General features: G+C 41.6%; 1 protein-coding gene across 1 annotated transcript in view; it reads left to right on the top strand.

The window, feature by feature from the left end:
• The window catches only part of Ctnnd2 (catenin delta 2), a 396,457-nt gene that overhangs the window by 332,707 nt on the left and 45,942 nt on the right, over window positions 1-17,808 (top strand). Inside the window, exon 15 of the mRNA XM_032898675.1 lies at window positions 15,695-15,905. Coding sequence (XP_032754566.1) covers window positions 15,695-15,905 — 211 coding nt within the window. The remainder of the gene's footprint in view (window positions 1-15,694; window positions 15,906-17,808) is intronic.

Genomic DNA, 17,808 nt, shown 5'->3' with positions numbered 1-17,808 from the left:
GTTATAATGAGCTGGTACTGACCATGACTGTTAAATAATACTAAGTTATTTGTAGACCAAAGTACCCACTTTTGCACGATCCTTACGAGCAGTTATTTTCCTAGCTGGTCTCTGGCCACACATGTTGAAATAAACGTGAGAGAATTCCATGGCAGTGTGAGGCACACAGTGTCCATGCTTTAGAAGATAAGTCATTTAGAAGAAAGTCATTCTTACCAACCTCAAGAACAGCCAGAATAAGGGCAGAGGCAGCTCTCCCCTATTCCCAGAATAACTCCTAGGCGATGTAGGGCCAGTGGACTTTGAGCCAGCTACTCTCAGACTTCTATGAATGGCAGTGTCACCACACCTTACTTGAGCTCCACAGTGAATGAGACAAATAGACACTTGGAGATGTCAAAAGCTGACTGCATAGACGAGTGAGCTAAAACACCAAGCGTTTGCTTGACTTTAGAACGACTGAACTACAGATGCCCGGTGCCTAATATTTTTCTGCTTTTTTAATCTTCCATGCAATCCCTCCCATTCATCATGGCTTTCTCCTTTGCAGCAAGTGAAATCCCACCACAATAAAGAAATTGCCAAAGGACTGCCCAGCGCCTCTTCTTTCCCTAGAATCTCACAGTGTTAAATATTGCTTGTAATAAGTGGGCTATCAGCAGGGCTCAGATCTCATATGTAGCCGTTTTGATTGAGAGGGATTAGAAGAAGTAAACTTTGATCTATTCTTTGTCCTGTAAGCTCATTTTTGCTTGTGTAATATGTACTTGGCCTCTCCTTTGTTCTTTCTCTTTATGTCTCCTTGAAAGTAGTTTATGTAATTGTTGTATTTTTTTTTTTACTGTACCACAAACACACAAAAAAAACTTTCAAACTCATCAAATATAAATCCAATAAGTTTTAATTTTATGCACACATCATAGGCCTGCAGTATATGAGCTGGTAGATTAATAATGCTGGCAGTGCCATTTAGAATGTCCACTGTGGTTAATTCACAGAGAAGCACTCAATATTATGTGACCCAAGACATTTTTACAGTTCATAGGAACACTATTTTCACAAGCTAGGGAATTGGGAGAAATATCTAAAACATAAGCCAACTGTTATTAAAATAATTTTTCAATATCTTTGGGTTCTAATGTTCTTTCTCTCAAATTCCATGTATTACTAAAATATGAAAGATGCCAAGTGTCTTTATCATGAAAAAAAACCCACAGAATACATCAGTGGTCAGAAACTACACAGTAAGCTTGATGCAAACTTCAAGTTTTATAAACTTGTACGAGTAAAACGTCATCAAAATAAGAGAGAATGATGTGCTGTTCTTTCTGCCTTTTGTTTTAACCAAAGGTGCTTGTTCCAGTTAGCTTAGCTGTCAGCCTGACACAGCCCCAAGTCATTTGAGGGAATCTCAGTTGAGGAATTGCCCTGATCAGATTGGCCTGTGCCTATGGCTGTGAAAGACTGATGATGGTTGATTGATAGGGCAGGGGACCGCCCACTGTGGGCAGCACCAGCCCTAGGAAGATGGTCCTGGGCTATATTAGAAAACTGGAAGAGTATAAGAAAGTGAAGAATCAGTAAGCTGCATTTTCCTGTACATTCTACTTCAAACTGCTGACTTGAGTTCATGCCCTGCCTTCCCTCAGTGATGAATTGGAACCTAGCAGCATGAGATAAAATAAATCATCTCCTTCCAGAGTCAACACAGAAACAACAACAACAAAACAAAAACCAGAGGCTACACCCAACCCCTCATACCAGGATACGGGGAGAATTAACTGTTCAACCAGTCCTTCCCCCACCCCACCCCTTCTATCTGCATCATGACACCTGTCTTATGAGACGGGCGTCTGCTCTACAGGAAACCTTTCACAAGCTAGTTTTACAGAGTGAAATCATATACTGGGAACCAGTTACGGAACATCACATAAGACTCTCTAGTACTGACAGCCCCTGGTATGAACAAAAGCTCACTGTCAGAGACATTAGTTAGCTTGTTGGTAAGTACTAACATAGAAAGCAATTCTTTGGTTTACAGCCAAGGAAAACATCAGTGAATTTAAAACAGAAAACTTCCTGAGTTTGAATAGCAACATTGAGATTTCTCCCATATAAACTTAATTGGTTAGGAGAAAGATGAAAGTTTCAGGAAATACTGCATCTTCCTTATATATCTTTATGTCTCCAAACAAGGCATGGATGAATATAGTCTTAGGAAGCATGCATATGTTAAGTCAGAATAAGACTGTGCCCTTAGGAATAAGGCAGCCTAGCTGCTCCCGCAGCAAATGTAAGCGTAAATTTTCTCTGTCATCTTATTACTTTAATGTTTGAAAGTTTATATGTGTGTGTAGTGTTTGGATCAAATATATTCCCATTCTTTCCCCCGCTCAAATTTCTCCCATATCTTCCCCACCATTTGTCTTTTCTAACTTTATGTGCTCTATATAACCCTCTGAGTCCAGTTAATGCTACTGTGTGCACATGGGTCTGGGACCATCTAGTGGAGCATGAGTAGGCTCTCAGGACTCACATCCCTGAAGAAAACTCTCCAAGAAACCACCACTTACCAGTAGCTCCTCAGCTAGAAGAGCGACTTCATGACCACCTTGCAATCCATGCTGAATTTTTTCTCACTTGATCTTACCTAGGTCTTGTGTAATCTTTCAAACTCACTGTGAGTTCATGTGCACACTGGCCATGACAGATTCCGCAAATAGCATTTTGCTGCAGACATTCATTACCTTTGAGTTTTACGGTAGCGTCCCCCCACACAAGTACCTGAGCCTTGGAGAGAGGGGTGTGATCTAGGTGTCTCATTTACAGTTGAGCATCCCTAATCTCTTATCCTTTGCACCATGACCAATTGTGGGCTCCTATATTAATCTCCATCTACTACAAAAAGGATCTTCTCTGGTGAGGATTGAGAGATGCACTAACTTATTAGCACAAACTTAAAGGAAACTTTTATCTACGTCCATTCAGCAGAAGGACAATATTTGGTTCTTACATAGGCCTTACCAGTCATGGGATTTTGGCCCAGCAATGGTACCAGACATGAGTTTCATCTTATGGCACTGACTTTACACCACATGAGAAGTGTCAGGCTCCCATAACATCCATGCCACTGTCATACCAGTGGAGATATGTCATCGGGCCACTTGTTATTTTAGCTCACAGAGTTCCTAGTCCGCCATCTTGTTTCCACAGTCCAAGTGATTCCATCCACTCTGATTTTTATTGGTATTAACTACATTGCCAAACTGAAATTAAAACATGTTTGGTGGTAAAGACTCATGAATACCTAGAAATTGCTGCACAAACATGAGCAGGGAACAAACATAATAGTGATCTCTTGAGTCATAGTTCTCAGAAGGGTTGCATATTCTCTCTGTTCAGGTTTGGAGAAGCCTGGATTACGCTTCTTTAGTCAAATAGCTGCATTTGTATGTTTCTATTAGATTATGCAGGACATTAACTTTTCTGCAGTTTGAAGTAAACTTGCTAATACTAAATCATGCAAATACTAAATACTTGATGCCTTGGCTATCAAGTGCAGTAGTTCACACAGTCAGGCTACATGAACCCATTTTAGCAACATCTTATGAAAGTTCTGTTCCCAAGAACTTTCACGGAGATGGGTGGCTGTAGCAGATGTAAACATGAATGCAGTTCTCAGAGGCCAAAGCACTCTTCCTTCCTACGTTGTCTGCCCTTAGTCCATACCCAGTTGTTCATTAATTGACCAGAAGGCACCATGTTGCTAGATTGTATCTGTATTGAGTTTATAACAGTGCCAGAAAGATAAGTCCAACAGACCAGTCATAGGATGGAACTCTGATGAGTATCTGCGGGATACTCAACTGGATAAAAGATGGTGGACAACTCTACCAGTGTTTGGAAGGTCTATCTTGTGAAAGAGCTTCAAGAAAGGACTGAGTAGGGCTACGTACAGAGGAAAGTTCTTGCTCAGAGAATTACAGGGACCAAGATGCAAGTGACAACCTGACATGTGTCATTGAACTTCTCTACTGCATTTGTCTCATACATACATTGGAAATATCATCTCCTTTCCATACCTCTAGGACTGTGCAAAACAGAAGTGCTAATAACAGGGGTGAGTGTTCTTAAAAAGTGGGACTGCTGTGTGACACACTAGGAGGAGTAGCGTATTCCTCTCTTGGAAGCCTTAACTGAAGTTGGTTGGTGGTAGTGGTGGTATTTTTCCGTTTTGGCAGTAGTGCAAATCAATTTGCTAAACCAAGAATGAAAGAATGTGCTTTTATTATCCATCATTAGACTACTTGCTGTACTCAAGACGGTATCCCAGTGTGCTCAGGTCAGAGGATAAACCAGACACCCTTCCTGAAACCCAACTTTTATTATGGAAATACTAGTTCATGCTGTCTCAGGCAGACTATTGTTTAATGAAATTTTTGTCTTGGGGAAAGCCTTGGTTCGTTGATAGATATCAATTCTAACCACAAGAAGAAGCCCTTCTCCTGAAGCTATAATCAGCTAAGTTTCAATATTCTCATTTCTGCTAAAATTAGACGACTTGAGATAATTATTTTGAGGACTATCATACTTAATATTTAATCAAATTAGTTGAATCCTGTTCAAATGTATCAGCTGTTGCATCATTTCCAATATTTCTAGAATTCAATTCACTTCTGATTCAGAACACTCCTGCAGCCAGCCTCCTATTAATTAGCTGCCATTTTTATTTTTGGAATCATCCTCATGCTCCTTAAATGTGCATAACCTAACCACCTTCTGCTGCATTTCCACTCACTTCCTTACAGCCCTTGACACTCAAACAGCGTGATAACTCCTCAGATCTAATTCAGTGGCTCCCTCTGGGTAGAACCTCAAGGTGCCAAAAATACAATTCATTTTATACTGCCAACAGATGAAAATGGTTATTTACCTGGGGGGTGTGTAAATAACTCTTGGGGAAGCATACCACACACAGAAACATTAAAAGATCCTGCCTCCTTTAGCATTCCTTTTTCAAAATGTTACTTGCTCTTTGCACTCTAGCCAACTGCCTATCAGTTCAGGCATTTGAAATAGATTCTTGTATATGCTATAAGTTGGTACTTGTTTTTTTTTTTTAAATCATGCTTATTAGATAAACCAAAAAAAAATGTATCATATCTTCTAGAATGTATCTCAAGCTACACACACACACACACACACACACACACACACACACACACACACACACACACACACACACACACACACTGGTCATTTTATTCCCACCTCCCAATGATACCTCCTAACTCTGCCCACCTCCTCTTTTCTCCTTCTATTAAATAAGCGTTTGATCAAGTACAGTAACAGGCAGATACATAAGATAAGACCATTAAAAATTAATCCTTCTCTCTAAATATCTATTCCAATCTAGCATGTGTGGAGCAAGTCTCCAGCTAGGACAGGAACTTCTTTTTTTTTTTTTTAATCTTTATTAACTTGAGCATTTCTTATTTACATTTTGATTGTTATCCCCCTTCCTGGTTTCTGGGCCAACATCCCCCTAACCCCTCCCCTCCCCTTCTATATGATTTTCCCCTCCCCATCCTCCCCCCATTACCACTCTCCTCCCAACAGTCACGTTCACTGGGGGTTCAGTCTCGGCAGGACCAAGGGCTTCCCCTTCCACTGGTGCTCTTACTAGGCTATTCATTGCTACCTATGCGGTTGGAGCCCAGGGTCAGTCCATGTATAGTCTTTGGGTAGTGGCTTAGTCCCTGGAAGCTCTGGTTGCTTGGCATTGTTGTTCATATGGGGTCTCAAGCACCTTCAAGCTCTTCCAGTCTTTTCTCTGATTAGGACAGAAACTTCTGTGATTAACCCGTAGGGGTCACATTTTCACGCCTGTTTCCCATGAGTCAATGGAGAAGTAAAGAGACAGTATCAAGAAGAGAGGAACAGGAGGAAACTAATTTTTCCTTTGCAAGGGGATGTCAGTGGAAGATAGGCTCTTGGTTAGGGATGGGATCCACACCAACTTCCCCTCTCGTCTGTCTGACTCTGTCTGACCTGAACCTGTGCATATCCCTTTCCTCCTGCCACAGTGTCTGAGTTTATGTGTGCACCAGCCCTGTTGTGTTGAAAGACAATGTTTCCTTGGAATCATATACACACCCCCCGCTTTTAGAATCTAAGCCTGTGCTAGCAGTAGTTGTCCAACAGAAAATGAACTCAGTAGTATTTTTGTACTTTTTTTTTTTTGCTCTCATGTTGTTTATTTGGGTGTTTGCTTGTTTTTTATTTTATGTTTTACTGGTCTTTTTCTTGAATATTAATTGTGGTTTCAAATTATGTGTTTTTATGTTTATATGATGTGTGTGTGTGTGTGTGTGTGTGTGTGTGTGTGTGTGTATTCCAGTCTGTTTGTTTGTGGGTAGTTCAGCAGGATCTGGAAGGAGTTCAAAGAGGAAAAATGGTAACCAGAATAATTTGTATGAAAAAATTTTTTCAATAAAATATGAAAATTTTTTCAATAAAAAGGTGAATTTTACTTATGAGTTATTAGAAGCAAACCAGCCTTAATAACTGGTTTTCTTGTGTAGAATAAAAAAAGCATGCGTTTACCATGATGCATAAGGATTGCATGTTCACACTGCTGAGCAAACAGTAGTTTATGCACAGAATACCCTTGCCATCTTCCACAAAGATAGCCTATGTCTGAGATGAAGTTGGTCTGGAGCCCAGTGTGAAGCTATAAGAACATGAGGGCGTGTCTCTATTTTGTTTCTCTCTTGGTGCTTTTTTATCCCATGATCTGATCTTCTACGTTGTGATGTTGATGTGCATGTTGCTAGGGACTGGTTTCCCATACCAGTCTCCTCTTATGCCGAAGTGCAGACACTGTCATGGATATTTGCTTAGCTGTATTATTTGTGACCATTTGTTGGATGGTCTGTGTACAGTCTGATTTTGTGAGTCAGCTTGACACAAGCTGGAGTTATCCCAGAGAAAGGAGCCTCCCTTGAGGAAATGCCTCCATGAGATCCAACTGTAAGGCATGTTCTCAATTAGTGATCAAGGGTGGGAAGGCCCATTGAGGGTGGTGCCATTCCTAGGCTGGTAATTCTGGGTTCTATAAGAAAGGAAGTTAAGCAAGCCAAGGGAAGCAATCCAGTAAGCAGCATCCTTCTATGGCCTCTGCATCAGCTCCTGCCTCCAGGTCCCTGCCCTATGTAAGTTCCAGTCCTGACTTCCTTTGGTGATGAACAGCACTGTGGAAGTATAAGCTGAGTAAACCCTTTCCTCCCCAACTTGCTTCTTGGTCATGATGCTTTGTGCAGGAATAGAAACCCTGGTTCAGACAATCTGTCTCACTAATTTTATAGACACAGATAGTGATCAGTGTTGATTCACTCAGGAATGTTTTGTACTTAGCAAGGTGAGAGGCTATGACACAAGTCTCAGCCATCAGTTTTAACGTTCATTTTCTTTTGACAGAAATTTTTCGTTTCTTTTCGTTTTGGCTACTTAGAACAGAAACACAGAACGTAAAGGTGTGAGAGTCACCTCTTCCAAGTCTCACCTCCATTACCTGACTCAGATGTCTCCATGTTCCTGGGCTCTGAGTTTTCAACAGACCTGACCATGCTACATGTAGGGCTGAGATCCTCTAAACCATAAACCAAGCAAGTATCCTAGGAGGAGGTTACAGACACCAATATCACAGTCAAAATGTTCTAGTTCCTTAGTGAACTTGTCATGTCAAATTAAATTTTACTTGGCTTTAAATGTCGCATCTCTGGCAAGGTCATGGTTACAGATTTTATTTATTTGGGTATGTGTTGGTGAGACCGAGGTTCATTATACGCCATAAAAACCTATGGTTAAGGAAAGTACACAGGTAGAAAAGGCACTTTGTGTGTGTGTGTGTGTGTGTGTGTGTGTGTGTGTGTGTGTGTGTGTGTCTGTGTCTGTGTGTGTGTGTGTGTGTGTGTGTGTGTGTGTTCTTGAGTTCCATCTCCTCCCTCAGGGTGCCATTGTATACTGGGCTGGAAAGACTGAAGCAGAGCCAGAAAGGGTGGGTCAGCAGGTCAGCAGGTCAGCAGGTCAGCAGGTCAGCAAGTCAGCAGTATATCCATCCAGCTTCCAACTGGGGTGGAAGGACTTCTCCAAGGTTTTATGTGTTACAGCTCTCTGGATAGTATTCAATGATACAGCTCTCTTAGACAATATTCAGTGAAACACTTCCCATTCCTTAGTCGGCATGAACAAGGGCTACGTAAACCTTGGGGAATGGGCAGGAATTTTTTAGGATGAGTGTCCAGTATTGGCTGGAACTGAGGTGCAGGGAATGCTTTATTTAAAGAAGAGGAATTCCAGTTGCTTGCTTGACAGTTTCTGAGAGAGTAGAAGAGAGAGGGGAGAGGAGAAGGGGAGGGGGAGAACAAGGACAAGGGGGAAAGAGAAGCGGGGAGGGAGAAAGGGAGAGAGAGAGAGAGAGAGAGAGAGAGAGAGAGAGAGAGAGAGAGAGAGAGAGAGAGAGAGAGAGAGAGAGAGAGAGAGAGAGAGAGAATGTTAAACCTGCAATTTGGCCATAGGCTACTTGAGTGCCTCAGAGGAGGTGGAAGTGGGGGTCAGGCCCGGGGTTTGAAGGCCCAGAGTAACCTGGTCCTTACTCCTTACTCCTGCTGGTCTTAAGATGAGATGTTTTAGAGTTAGTCATGTATACATCTCACTCTTGCTCCAGGCAAGTTGCAAGGTCCTATGTGCCCACATGTATGTATGTATCTATGTGTGTGTGTATGTATGTATGTATGTATGTATGTATGTATGTATGTATGTATGTGCCAGACTGATCAATGTATGTTGTTACACTTCCAAGCACAGTAGTAGTAGTCTTTGCTGGCAATGTTTTGTCTTACCATGTGTTTTAAGAACTTTCACAAGGATCTTTTCAATGGATCCTAAAGGATTCATTAGAAGAGGTTTCCATTTGAAGAACTCTTCATTCAAATTTTGCAGTGCACCCTGTTAGATGAGGCAGTAAACTAAACAGAAGAAGTAGGAAGAAGGCCTTCATAATGAGCTTAATTTGAAATGTGATGTCAACAACAGTTATATGTGTTACATTAAATCACATGTGATTCCTTTGTTGCTCATAAATCTTTATTTTATTGACCGTGGATTAGTAAGCCACCCAGCTTCTCAGAGTGGTTTGATTGAAATCTGAGTGAGCCCAGGAGAATCCTGACTTCCACATTGTGTTGATGATGTTAATTTTCACAAGGGGGACTGAGGAACAGCCTAGTGTTTATCACAGCAAGTGTAAACATCCTGTAAGCAAGCTTCTACTTCGATGATTCCAGAAAGGGCTCCATGGCTGAGCTTAGAGTTTAGAAGTGGTCTTGAGTAAGCATCAAGCTTGAGAGAAAATCAGAAATTCCTTACTGGCAGGAAAGCTGGGTGTCTGTGGTTGTATTCTAACCAGTAAAACCAAGTCTCTGACATGTGTCCTACCATAGGACTTGGGTGGTTACTCACATGAGAGACCTCAAGACCAGTGATTCTCAACCTGTGGAGGCTGGACAACCTTTTCATAGGGGTAGCCTAAGGCCAACAAAAAGCACAGTTATTTACATGGCAATTCCTCACAGAAGCAAAATTACCGTTATAAAGTAGCAACTAAAGTAATTTTATCTAAGGGTCCCAGCATCAGGAAGGTTGAGAATTTCTGCTCTAGACACAGAAAGGAATATGAAAGATCCAGGTCTTCAGCTCATGCATATAAGTGAATGTCACAGTTACCACCAAAGGAAGTAGCTCTCACACCTTTGTTTTAAAGGGTTGGCCATCACCAGTCCATCCTTTAAATGAAGGGGAGCAAGCAGCTCTCTGAAACGCTGTCAGTTACTGCTGAGACCTGGTCAAGATGAGCATGCCTGTCAGAGCTAATAGGAACCGAGTTCTGCTCTTGTTCATTTGTCAAACCCTTACTACTATTACTATACTGCTACCATCATCATCACCATCATCACCATCATCATCATCACCATATACAGTCTCACTATATGGCTCAGCCTCTAACTTCACATCTCCAAGGACTAAGATTCTGGATGTGAGCTGTCACACTCAACACTTCTGTTACATGTTTTATAAACAGGAGTTATCACCATAAATGTTGTCACATAAAAATCTCCAGAATGCTGTACATATCTAAAGTTTCTCATCCTACATTTCCTATGGTAAAGAAGAGCATACTTTGGTGTCTAGGAAACTCCAAATATGGTCTACATTTAAATTGTATTTTATTTATTTGACTGATTGATTGCATGTTACTATCTTGATTTTGGGATTTAGAGAAGGCAGTTTCAAAAACAGGTCTTAAAGGACACAAGACATGAATGTTAGCCCTGAGAGACTGAAGACAGAATATATCAGTAAAGCTGTTTCAGAGTGATAAATTAAAATAGTTAAAACAGTAGTAGTAGTAACAATAGCAAAAACACCTCTCCCAATGTTAGAGACTCTTCTCTCTCTCTCTCTCTCTCTCTCTCTCTCTCTCTGTGTGTGTGTATGTGTGTGTGTGTATGTGTGTGTGTGGGGGGGTATGTCTGTGTGTGTGTGCAGGGGCCCTTGGTAAATATTAATCTATAACATTCACCTAGCTTTTGCCCAGTGTTTTGTTTCCTCACTGGCTGAGAAGAGGGTAGGAGGTGAGCGCCTGAGTTGGTATTCCCAGAGACTAACTAGAGTCCAGGAAGCCTGCCTGTGTTCCTCAGATTCGACTGCCTCCTTCAGGGACACTGTCTTGCACTTCCTGAAGGAGGACATGAGTGTACACACTGAGAGCAACACAGTCTACATCAGCAAGTATATGGATGTTTGACATGAATTTGTCATCAGTGACCGACCAGCTTTCTCAAAAATAGACATTAAAATTGGCCAAATGGAGTACACGAATATTTTTCATAACAAAATAATAATTAGAAAACAATTTGTAAAGCCCTAATCTTGAACTTTCAACCTAAACATTATTTCAGTTTGTACCCTTTTAAATCAACAGAGTCAGATTAACCACCTAGCAAGACTGGAAGTGGTGGTTTACAAGTGTCTCTGTTAATTCTCAAATGAAGAAATAAATGGGATCTTGCATAAGGTAGAATCCCACTAAACAAGAAGTCTGAGAAGACATGGACTCTCTTTGTACCTTAGGTGAAAAATATTGAAACCTCTTTAAGTCTTTAAAGTAATATGTCCTCCCTCATCTTAGCCAATCTAATAACTTGTACTCATTTTTCACACGGCATGGGTGACTGCTAATTTACTCATTGTGAAACATTTTTGCATTTCACTTTTGTAAAAATGTTTTTTGAAAAAAAAAATCCTTAAAAGACAGCAATCTAAAGTAGTCTGAGACCATACTGTTATTGGATGCTTTCAGTCCTTTAGTTGTAATATATTACAACACCATATATGTGTGTGTGTGTGTGTGTGTGTGTGTGTGTGTGTATATTCATACACGGTGTAATGTTGCATGCACAAACACAAGTGGACGTAACTTTGCCTCTGCCAGTCCATGCCATTGCACTCTGGGTACCCATTAGGCCTCTCATCCCTGCAGAACTTCCAAGCTGTTTCCTCTCCAGTTTCAAGAAAGACAGTCTCCATCTGCTGCCACAACCTCTGTACCTCCCTTCACCCTAGAACCACATGTCTCTGTCCATTTCTATCACTAAAGAGAAAAGAAATGACCGATCCGATCATCTTGATGTTATTAAACTGTGAAAGTAAGTTTGACCCACTCACCCTTTAGCTTATCCCACTGCTTGTGACACAAAGATGGACTTCTCAGACCTCACGGACCCTGAAGAATAGCTGAGGTTTGGAGAGGGGAGGGGACAGGATTGGTGTTTTTACTATGTAACAAGAATGGCTTTTTCTGGTGTTCAGAGACAATGGGGTTGAGAACAGCTGTGGAGTGCGGAGCACTTAAAGACAAGTCACCTCGAGTCGTGCTGATGATGGTTTCTACAGGAACCCAGGTCAGAGAGCCTTATTAAGAAAAGGACCACATTAGTCCCCCTTTTAATCTTACAGACCTTTTAGTGTAACAGAATGTTCTTCATAAAATACCAACCAGATCTTGCCCCTCCCACAGTTTACAGGGGATTCTTAACTGAACGTCTACCTCTTGTGAGAAGCCTTTCACAGCTACCTCAAGCCAAACCCATTTCTATCTTCCCCAAACTGCTCTTATAAGCCCAGAGCAGAGGGCTTGTGGCCATCATTATTCTGTGGACCAAATTCTCCTTTTCCGCTTTGCTTAGCCTCAGAGTTTCCAAGTCCCAGAAAGAGCTGAAAAGCTTTTCTACTCCCCAAATTTCCCATGCTAATAGTATTCACATTCAGATGAAAGATGGTCTGTCAACTGTTCTTCACACAGAAACAAAGACATTGAAAAGAATACTCTGTTCTTAAAGTAACCAGCAAAGTCACCCAAGCGGTCTTGTACCTGGGAGTGGTTGCACTCGATTGGCTTCTTCGCTTGTCTAGTTGAAAGTACAGGTCGGCTCTGATAACTTGAGAAGAGCCCCTACCAGTCCAATAAGTATCTGCGTGCTATGTGCTGGGCACCAAACAGTTCCAATGAGCTTCCAGCAGCAGTGACTCCTGGTCTTTTTATGCTGAGCACTTGGTATGGTGCACAGAGCTGGATGAAAAGCTGCCGGCCAGTGGTGAGGTATCCGTTGCTTGTGAACATTACAGAACAGTTGGGTCTTGTTTAGACCTTATAAATTAGGAGGCTATGAAGAAACTGCACACACACACACACACACACACACACACACACACACACACACACACCAATACAATATAGTTTTATTTATTTACTTACTTACACGCATATTTAGAGACAAGGTCTCAAGTAGTCTAGGCTACCTTCAAGCTTTCTCTCTATGCAAGAATGGATGACCTTGAGCTTTTGATCCTTCTCGCCCTGCCTCCCAAGTGCTAGAGATCAAACCAGGATTTCCTATATGGTAAGCAAGCACTCTTCTAGCTATAACTTTGCCCCTGTGATTGTCAAGTCAGAACAACAAACAAAGAAATTCTACAGGTAGTTCTCTTCTTTCAGTACTTTTTGCTTTTAGCCCCTGGCAATAGTAGGGTCACCAAAACCAGTCTTCCACACCCTAAGTGTGAATGTCCCACCTACTCAATGAAGTGTCTGTCAGTCTTGCTGTCAGAACTTCCGCCCCCTAATAGAATCACAGGCATGCTAAGCTCAACAGCAGCAAACTCTTCATCAGAGCTGAGTTGATTTAGTGATCAATATATCAAGCAATTTGCTCCAAGGACTATCCACATTCAAAGCACCCTCTCCCAGACATGTTGAATGCCGCCATTAGAGAATAAATACGCCACATTCGGGGGTTTTCGAGTCAAAGCACTTCTGTCAGACACTTCCTCGGCTGTCACCAACTGAATGCAGACACTCTTCTATTTCCGTAATTTAAATGTCAGCATTTTCTGTCCATGCTAAAATAAGCCACTAAAATAAGGATAAGCGCAGATATCAAAATATGATATTACAGAGCCCTGTGTTTTATTTATTACTGCCTGGAGCTAAGATATTGCGTCTTCCCATGGGTTTCTTTCTCCTGCCCTATGTTGCCACTTGCTAGACAATATGTCAGCAGAAGAAGGTATCCGTTAGAGGCATGCTGCAGGTAAATTATTTCATGTAACTGTTAGGCTACATATGTCTGGTTGGGGGATGGGAGGTGTGTGAGGGACAAACTTGGAACATTTGCCAGTTCCAGCCCCTCCCCCCAAAAATGTAAGGACAGCCAAGTTTGCTTCAGGCTCTTGTTTACCTTCAGAAGTAAATTAAAGGAACAGAATTGGAAGCAGCGGGTGGGACATGTTAATTGTCTTGCTGGCCTGTTGGTAATGTCTAAAGTGCTTTGTAGTCTAAAAACACTCCATAAATCTGTCACTGTAAGTACCTTGATCACTGGGAGAGGCAAGATTGGTGATGATAAAGTGAATTAAGGACGCAGCACTGGGTTTTATTTTATTTCTCACACAAAGAAAAACATGCCAGATTAATAAATGCTGCATTACAGAACCAGGCAATAAAGGCTCATGGAAGAGTCAAGGTTACCATTGTGCACAAGATAGCTCGTTAGAGTATTTGTCAAGGTCGCCCCCCCCCCTGCTTGTGATCCAACTGCTGTTAAATGATACAGGTCCCAGTTGCTGGGAGACCTATGTGTGATGACCAAGCCTCTCATCTGCTACATATGTGCATGGGGCCTAGGTCCAGCCTGTGCCCCCTCTTTGGTTGGTGATTCAGTCTCTGGGAGCCCCAAAGGGTCCAGGTTAGTTGACTCTGTTGGTATTCCTATGGAGTCCCTGTCCTGTTCTGGCCCTGCAATCCTTCTCTTAACCCTCCTTAAGGCTCCTTGAGCTCCATCTAAATGTCCGGATGTGGGTCTCTGCACCTCTTTCCGTTGGCTGCTGGGTGGAGCCTCTCAGAGGACAGTTATGCTAGGTTCCTGTCTGCAAGCATAACAGAGTATCATTAATAGTGTCAGGGATTGGTTCTTGCCCATGGGATGGGTCTCAACTGGGACACTCATTGGTTGCTCATTCCCTCACTCTCTGCTCTACCTTTGTCCCTGCACATCTTGTAGGGAGGACATATTTTGTGTCACAGGTTTTCTGGGTGGGTTTCTGTCCTTAAACTGCCACAACTGGAGCAGGGGCTGTCCCCGAACCTGTTGCCTGCCTGCCTATGGATCCCACGTCCCTAAATAGACACCTTTGTCTATCCTCAGTGGGAGAGGATGTACCTAGTCCCTCAAAGACCTGAGAAGGGGAAGTTGGAATGGGGGGAGGACTTGCTTAAAGGGGTACTGGGAGGGGAGGAAGGTCTGATATTGGGTTGTAAAGTGAATAAATAAATAAATTTAATATAAAATTATACAGATCCCAATCTGTCTGGTTGTATCCATCACCATTCATTTTACTTACTTCTGTTGATATCAAAATGACATCTGTTGAAGTTGTGTCCTTTGTTGATCATGGAATAAACGCTTTCAATGGGTTTTCTCATCTGATCTTTAAAATGGTTTTAAATAGTGAGCATCCTATTGTTCTTGCTTTAAAGACTGAAGTTTAGAGGCATAAAGTTACTCCTAAAGAGAACCAATATAGATCTACAGAGTCCCATATCCTGGGCCTTAGCCACAAACAAGTACAATTGGTTCTCTGTTCTGTGTGTTTCTCTGCCAGGAGTCAGCCAATGATATACCAAATTTATTTGATTAATATTCACATATGTTGATCACGTATGCAGATTTTTTCTTTTTAACAATTTGGCATCAACTGCTTTCACACAGTGTTTGTACTGAATTGAGTAAGAAAAGTAATCAAGACATGATTAAAAGCGTTGAAGTGGGAGGCATGCGTGGTGCTTTATGTAGGACCTGGGCATCCACGGTGTGGTGATGAGGATGGCCTGGACCCAGTGGCCATTGGTGGACCCCTTCACTGTTCCTTCTATGTGCGTATTTGAAATACCCTGCACAGAAGAGCATACAGTGTCTTCTTACATCCTCTTTTCCTTCTCTGTTCCCATCTCTCCGTTGCCCATCCTCCTCCACCTTGACCTTTCCTAAACTTTTCCCTTCTTTCTTTTCTAAAGGCAAATATGCCATGAGAGACCTGGTCCACCGGCTTCCTGGTGGGAACAACAGCAACAACGCAGGGAGCAAGGCCATGTCAGATGACACCGTGACAGCCGTGTGCTGTACCCTGCATGAAGTGATCACCAAGAACATGGAGAATGCCAAGGCCTTACGGGATGCTGGCGGCATTGAGAAGTTGGTCGGCATCTCCAAAAGCAAAGGAGATAAGTAAGTATGAGTCTGGGCAGGAATAGCGGGGGTGTCATTGTCTTTGCATTGGAATAAGTCAGGAGCAACATTGTCTTTGCACTGGAGTAAGTCAGGAAGTGACATTGTCTTCCCATTGGAGTATGTCAGAGGTAGCATTGTCTTTACATTGGAGTAAGTCAAGAAGTGACATTGTCTTTGCATTGGAGTAAGTGGGGAGGGCATTATCTTCACATTAGAATAAGTCAGGGTCAACACCGTCTTTGCATTGGTAAGGTAGACTTCATGTCCCAGTCTGCATTCTAGTTCTTTCTGCAAAGGGCAGCCAACCAGCTCAGCCTGGATACATGACATTGTCTCCCTGCCACTGTGGTTGCCAGTCCCTGGGTCAGTGGACCTTCATCCTTTGGTTCAGGAGTCTTCTCTCTGCATCCTTCCTTTGGAGTCAGAAAGAACTAAAAGTCTAATCTAGTCTTCTCCTTTACTTGCTGTGAGATTCTTGGCAGGTTATTCAACTTAACAAGTTACTGTGTCCTCACTTTCCAACCTAAAACTGAAGGCAGGCACGTCCTGAGACCCTTCCTGGAATCAGCAATCGTCAGATCTGAAAAGATAAGTGGGAGGAGAGCAGTGAAGTAGGGCTTTCAGCCAAATGAAGCAAAAAGAAGCAAAACTTGAGACTTTGTATAAAAGCTGCTGAACTACCTCCATAAATGAGAACATTCGCTGTGATTTAAGGAACAGGGATACCTTACTATATGCAAAATAAATAAATAAATAAATAAATAAATAAATAAATAAATAAATAAATAAAAAAATCCATAACCCAGAGCGCCAGTGTAATAAAATAAATAAAAACCTCCTTAATTAAATGAACAAAGAAGATTAAATACCTTTTTTTATTAAGCTTACTTTTTGTCTTTTTTCCCGCCTCCTCCCATTCCAGTGTATCTAAAGCTAAATAATCAACTTTTTGTTATTGAAGATGGAAACCTTTTTCTCTGAAAGCTCTTAATTTTTGGGAGAAATTTCCCAAGACCTTTTAAATAGGTTTGTTCTACGCCAAGGAGTGAAGTCCCTCAGGCAGTTGTGCAATGTAGAAGCTTGAAATCAAATGTCTAGATAAAATTAAATACATGAACTTTTTATTACTTAGAAAGAGAAGCCCTTGCCTTGAGCTTATTGTCTTGTTCTTTTTTTTTTTTAACACTTTGTCAAAAAACCAGTTGAACACCATTTGTTTGCCTGTATTTTGAGACAAGGTTAAAGCTGTTAAAGACAAGGCTGAATCAGGTCTGTGACTGTTTCAGTAAGTGACACTCAGTGAGCCTTGAGAAGGAAAGAAAAGCTTGGTCAAAGCCCTTCCACATGAATTTCTCCCAGAAAATTGTTCTGAGTGTCCTTTGATTAAAACATTTCTTCACAGATAGCCACTTTGCTTTATCCGAACGTTGTCAAGAACTAATTGTCTCTTTGAGGATCAGAATAAGGTTTTTATAACTTCCCATATCCTACATACATGTTAGTTTATCATGGCTTTTCACTGCTTTTGAAACAAAAGGAGTTTACTCATTGCTGAGAGTCTTAGCATAGAACTCACAATTCTTGCTAAATCAGTCCAATGGTGGCGGCAAGCATTGAGGCTCACGTGACCCTCAAGGCATGCTTTATTAAAACAGAAAAGGTTTTCAGGAATAGCACTTTTGAACTGGGGATCAATAACATGGGAAAAATACCAGTTCATTAACTTAATAAACTGTCCCAAATATGCCCACACTAAACTGCTCTTTAAAAACTTGCTTCTAGAACTAAGTTCAGTCCAAATATGATTTTCCTTTGAAATAGCATGGGAACAAAGATGACAAAAGCAAACAATTAAAGAAACATAAAATGAGCACAAATGTGGCTAGCGATGGCCCTTCAG

Source organism: Rattus rattus, chromosome 3 (assembly GCF_011064425.1).
Source record: "Rattus rattus isolate New Zealand chromosome 3, Rrattus_CSIRO_v1, whole genome shotgun sequence".
Taxonomy (NCBI): Eukaryota; Metazoa; Chordata; class Mammalia; order Rodentia; family Muridae; genus Rattus; species Rattus rattus.
The sequence above is the reverse complement of the archived record's forward strand: the minus strand, read 5'-3'. Positions and strand labels throughout refer to the sequence as shown.